Here is a 4699-nt window from a genome sequence, read left to right on the forward strand (position 1 = left end):
CTTAGCTTTGTTTTTTATTCGATTCAGCAGTGCAGTTATTGTTTATCTCTGACTTCAAGCCAGGCAAGTATGGTCCAAATCGATTTATAACTTGGTATAGCTCCCATAAAAACCAACCTGCTGAATTGACATCTTGACATCTTGTAAGGCCTATTTACGTATATGTTTTGAAACCGCCAAGCAAATTTTATGCAAATTGGTCTTAAACTCTATATATATATATAGCTGTCCTATAACCCGCGTAGACTACCTATGGAAATATCGATCCTCCAAGGAGTTACCATCTGCGATTTTCTGTAGTATGCATAGAGAATTTTTATATAACAAGCGAACTTCTGTTAAGTTTTATTCCGCAGTCTCTAAATATGCTAATCATTCCGAAGCGACTTGGACAAGTCTTCTGGACCAAAAAGTACCTTTTTAATACTATTAGAAACTTTGTATTTTCCATCTCTGTTCAATACCATACAAATATTCTAAGCAATTATTTTCTTTTTTGAAGGGGTTGGAAGTTCTCCCGTCAAACATTCAGCCTTATTACGGTTGTCGAAGACGAAAATCGAGAGCAGTCGAAGTCGTTGTCGATTTCGATTATTTTTGGTATTATGTAACTTTTTCGACTCTTGTTATTTTGTAATAGATTGAAAAGTAAAAGATGTGCTATACTGTCAAAACAATGTTTACTTTTTACATAATTGTCCGCCAAAGGCAACATTGAAATTTTCTCAATATAAAATAAAATAAATATAATAAAACAAATATGTTAAGTTTGGGACATTTTTTTTCTTCGGATGAAGACGACGAGGCATATACAGAATGTGATATGAGTGCTTTGCGTAAGGAAATAAGACAGAATTCGGACATATTTGCAATGCCCAATTCAAAGTAAGTTTTGAAATTGAGAAATGAGTTAAAATTTATAATCCCTATCTGCACTTAAGTTTCATTGGCCTTTTTAGATTGAATAAAGATGCTTTTAAATACGTCTTGGAAAGCATATCGGGTAAATTGCAAGACCCAATAAAGTCGTCTGCTGTTCCCAAAGAATTGAAGTTGGCGGTAACATTGCGCATACTTGCTGAAGGCAGTTACCAAAAAGGAGCTGGCAACGACTATAATGTTGGGCTTTCACAGTCTTCTGTAAGCAAAATTTTTACAGAATGCATTGATGCAATGCACAGTGAAATTTGTCCAAAATGGATATCGGTTAGAATGACGGAAGTGGAAAAGTTTGAAATAAAGGATTATTTTTATAAAAAGTTTAAATTTCCCGGCATTATTGGATGCATAGATGGAACGCATATCAAAATTTTGGCTCCAGGAGTTGGTGAAAGATTTAAATATTATAATCGAAAAGGATTTTATAGTTTAAATGCTACCGTGGTAAACCAAAATCCTATTTTAAATAAGAGTCGTAGTCTATTTCAAAGATTTCATTACAGGTTTGCGACCATAAACTTAGAATCAGATATATATCCCCCAATCATCCCGGCTCAGTTCACGATTCATTGGTGTGGAATACAAGCGACTTAAAAGAGTTTCTAAAGACCAACTATTTAAATGGCGAAACTAATACATGGCTGCTTGGTATTAAACATTTTGTTTTTATAGTGAAAACCAACATAAATTTGTCATATTTTGTAGGAGATGCAGGCTACCCTCTTGAACCCTACTTGATAACTCCATTCAGGTCAGCGGAAGACGGAACTGCAGAAAGCCGCTTTAATTACATACATTCACAAGCTAGAAATGTAGTGGAGCGTACAATTGGTGTCCTCAAAAATCGTTTTCGATGTATTTTAGGAGCGAGGCAACTGCATTATAAACCGAAAATGGCTGGAAAAATTACTTCTGTTTGTGCTGCTTTGCATAACATATGTATTCATTACAAAATTGAATCCGCAGTTGAGCCCAATGAAAGCACAGAAATTCCTAGCAATGAAGCAATGTCGAACCTCAATGAAACTAGCGAAGACGCCACTGCTTTAAATATAAGAAGGAGAATTATGCAGTCTTTGGATATTTATTAAAGTTATTTAAAATAAAAGGTACTTCAGGCACTTAGATTATAAAATAAAATAAAAAAGGAACACAAAACAAATTACATTAGTTCAGTCTTTTCAAGTTAAAAACTAAATGAGATCAGCAAATTACTCCCGAATGCCGCTCTTCCATTCATCCAGCTCTATTCGCCTTTTTTTTATTTCGATTTCCTCCGTTCTTGCTTTTAGCAATTTATTTCTGAAGTCTTCTTTGCTCTTTAACTCCTTTTTATATAATAAAAACTTTTCTTCTTCCCTTTTTTCTGCAGCTTTGTAAATTTTAAGCTCTTCTTCTTTAATTTTGAAGATTTTTCTATTGTATCTCTCCACATTTTGTAGAGAGTCCTTCACTTGAGAGTATAGCTCGGTTTGGACTTTTAGCTGGTTTTCCAGCAGCGCAGTCTTCTCTGTCTTGTCAGCCTTTGTTTCCACTTTTTTCCGAATTCGCGGTGTCGAGATATACTCACTACTCTCATTTTCCTTTGTGGTGTCCATAGGGCAATAGCTGGACTTAAGTGGAGTATTTGAGACTCCAATTTCTCCATCCGAATTTACTATGGAGTCTAGCTGCAGCAAACTTGAGGCAGCTTCCTCCACTGTCGTCAGCACAAATTGTTTGTGTGGCCCTCCTCCCGTTGCACGGCATTCTGCCTTGTTGTGCAGCAGCTTCTTTTTCAAATTACATTTGAAGTCTGCCCACACCTTCATCCATTCCGTACCTTGGCGCATGGGAGGCCCAATGGAATTTAATTCAATGGCAATTTTCGCCCATTCCTCCTTGGTATTTACTTTATGTAGGCCGCTGTGGTACGCACGCGCAAGATTTGGATTTGCCTCCAACAATTCCATCATTTTTGCAAACTGTTGTTGCGTGGTTATTTTATTCCTGGAATAAATAAATAATTAATTAAATGAATTTTCTCACAAAACACAAATACTTACATTTTGCAGCTCATCTTTGTAAACAAATGTGAATATATTCAGAAAACGACGACTGATTGTTCATTTTTACGGCGACAACTGACACAAAACAAGTGACGGCGACATAAACTTTATATCAGCGGTCGACATAAGATAAAAGTTTTCTTGGTAAAATACCGCAAATTTACCCAATGTTAAAAATAGATAAATAATTTATTTTATACAATTTTGTTATATTTATTTATTGTCGAATATAAAATGTCAAAAAAATGTGTTAAATTTAAAATTAGTTAACGGCGTGTTAGCGGATGAAACCAACGGCTAACAATTGTTGTCAATTGAATGCGGCGACGTCTCTAGTCGTATGGAAAAAATTGATCGACTGTTTTAGCCAACATTGACAGTCGTTTTCGTCTTCCGTGTTACGAAAATTGTAACAGATTGTACATTTTCGACAACCGTAGTACCGTTTTCCAAAAAAATCGACATTCGACTACGTCTTCGACAACCGTAATAAGGCTGATTATTCATATTACCCTTCACCTCTTTAAGTAACACCAATTAACTCACCTCTTTCTCTTTGTTGAACCAAATAAGTAGTGGGGCTGCGCGCGCATCTCAGTTCTTGGTCAATTTACTTTTCGTTTATATTGTGGTACACATATTTCTCAGAGTCAAATTGTTTTCCACTCTCTTTTGTTTTTTATATTAAGCATTTCTCTTTTGCTTTCATTTACAAATATCCTAATCGTACACTCAACCGTTCCTGAGCTTTGTTTTTGTAATCTTTGCACATCCACTCAAAACAACAGGGGAATGAAAAATAACTCAAATTATATTTATTCACAATAACGCGTTTAACAAAACCTTAACTCACTTCGCCTAAAACAAACGAGAGCCTATAGGTACAACATAACACTATATATATGTATTTGTTAACCCCTCCGCTTCGCACCTGCCAGCATGTTAAGATTAACCAATCGTTCATCTGTTCGTATTTTCTTTCGTTTATTTTCTTCACTTGTTATAAAAAGGCTTTTTTTAGCAAGTGAAGGAGAGAGGGAGGAATTCTTGTTAGAAGGGAGGGAGGAATTCTTTTTAGAAGGTAACACAGAAAACTCTTGTTGCTGTTTATAACAACGCGGACAACAAGAACTGACCTCACAAGACACACACGATCGATAGTTAAAACAAAACTGCGAAATTTCGTAGCATTTGAAACACGACATTGGAAAAGGGCACCGATCAAATACGAACATTGTGTAGAAAGAAGAGAAAACTTTAGTTGCATTAGTTTGTTTGGTTCGCCCACTTGTTTTTAAGCACTTTTTTCGCGAGGAGACGGATATTCGAGAATTTTTGTTCGCAAAGCCTATTAGAAAACTGGTGTTGGGAAATATTCATAACAATAAGAACGGACCACATAACACACACGACCGGTAGTTAAATTAGAACTGAAGCACAGCAGTGGCAAATTATGCAACATTTGAGTACGAAAGGGGCAAGTATCTAAGAAGAAAAAATTTAACGAAAGAAGAGAAGAGAATGGGCGAAAAAGTTAGCGCATATTAGGGCTGAAGAGACTGTTTTTATTTTGGATTATTGAATTTGTCGCTATAAAGGTGTTGAAAAGGCCGAGCAAGGAATGGCAAACCTCCGAGAGGTTGAACCGTTTTAAACGATTATTGATTCCCTTTGGGAGGGGTTGATATTTACCTTTATGCCAAATGCCTATT

General features: G+C 35.8%; 2 protein-coding genes across 4 annotated transcripts; one reads left to right on the forward strand and one right to left on the reverse strand.

Moving 5' to 3' along the window:
- Nucleotides 1-536: 536 nt before the first annotated feature.
- Nucleotides 537-2106, forward strand: LOC131995280 (putative nuclease HARBI1). 3 transcript variants are annotated; one of them, XM_059363730.1, is made up of 4 exons: nucleotides 537-885; nucleotides 942-1383; nucleotides 1443-1587; nucleotides 1645-2106. In XM_059363730.1, exons 1-4 carry the CDS (start codon nucleotides 761-763, stop codon nucleotides 2028-2030), a joined length of 1098 nt encoding a protein of 365 aa, XP_059219713.1. In that variant the 5' UTR covers nucleotides 537-760; the 3' UTR covers nucleotides 2031-2106. The 3 variants fall into 3 exon arrangements, with proteins under 3 accessions (XP_059219713.1, XP_059219714.1, XP_059219715.1); XM_059363731.1 differs by having other exon boundaries at nucleotides 942-1380; XM_059363732.1 differs by having other exon boundaries at nucleotides 960-1383.
- LOC131995281 (uncharacterized) lies at nucleotides 2005-3482 on the reverse strand. The gene is made up of 2 exons (XM_059363733.1): nucleotides 2985-3482; nucleotides 2005-2928 (listed from the first exon to the last, which is right to left on the reverse strand). The coding sequence occupies exons 1-2, from the start codon at nucleotides 2996-2998 to the stop codon at nucleotides 2151-2153; spliced, it is 792 nt and encodes a 263-aa protein (XP_059219716.1). The 5' UTR covers nucleotides 2999-3482; the 3' UTR covers nucleotides 2005-2150.
- Nucleotides 3483-4699: the final 1217 nt, after the last annotated feature.

This window comes from Stomoxys calcitrans, chromosome 2 (genome assembly GCF_963082655.1).
Source record: "Stomoxys calcitrans chromosome 2, idStoCalc2.1, whole genome shotgun sequence".
Lineage (NCBI taxonomy): Eukaryota > Metazoa > Arthropoda > Insecta > Diptera > Muscidae > Stomoxys > Stomoxys calcitrans.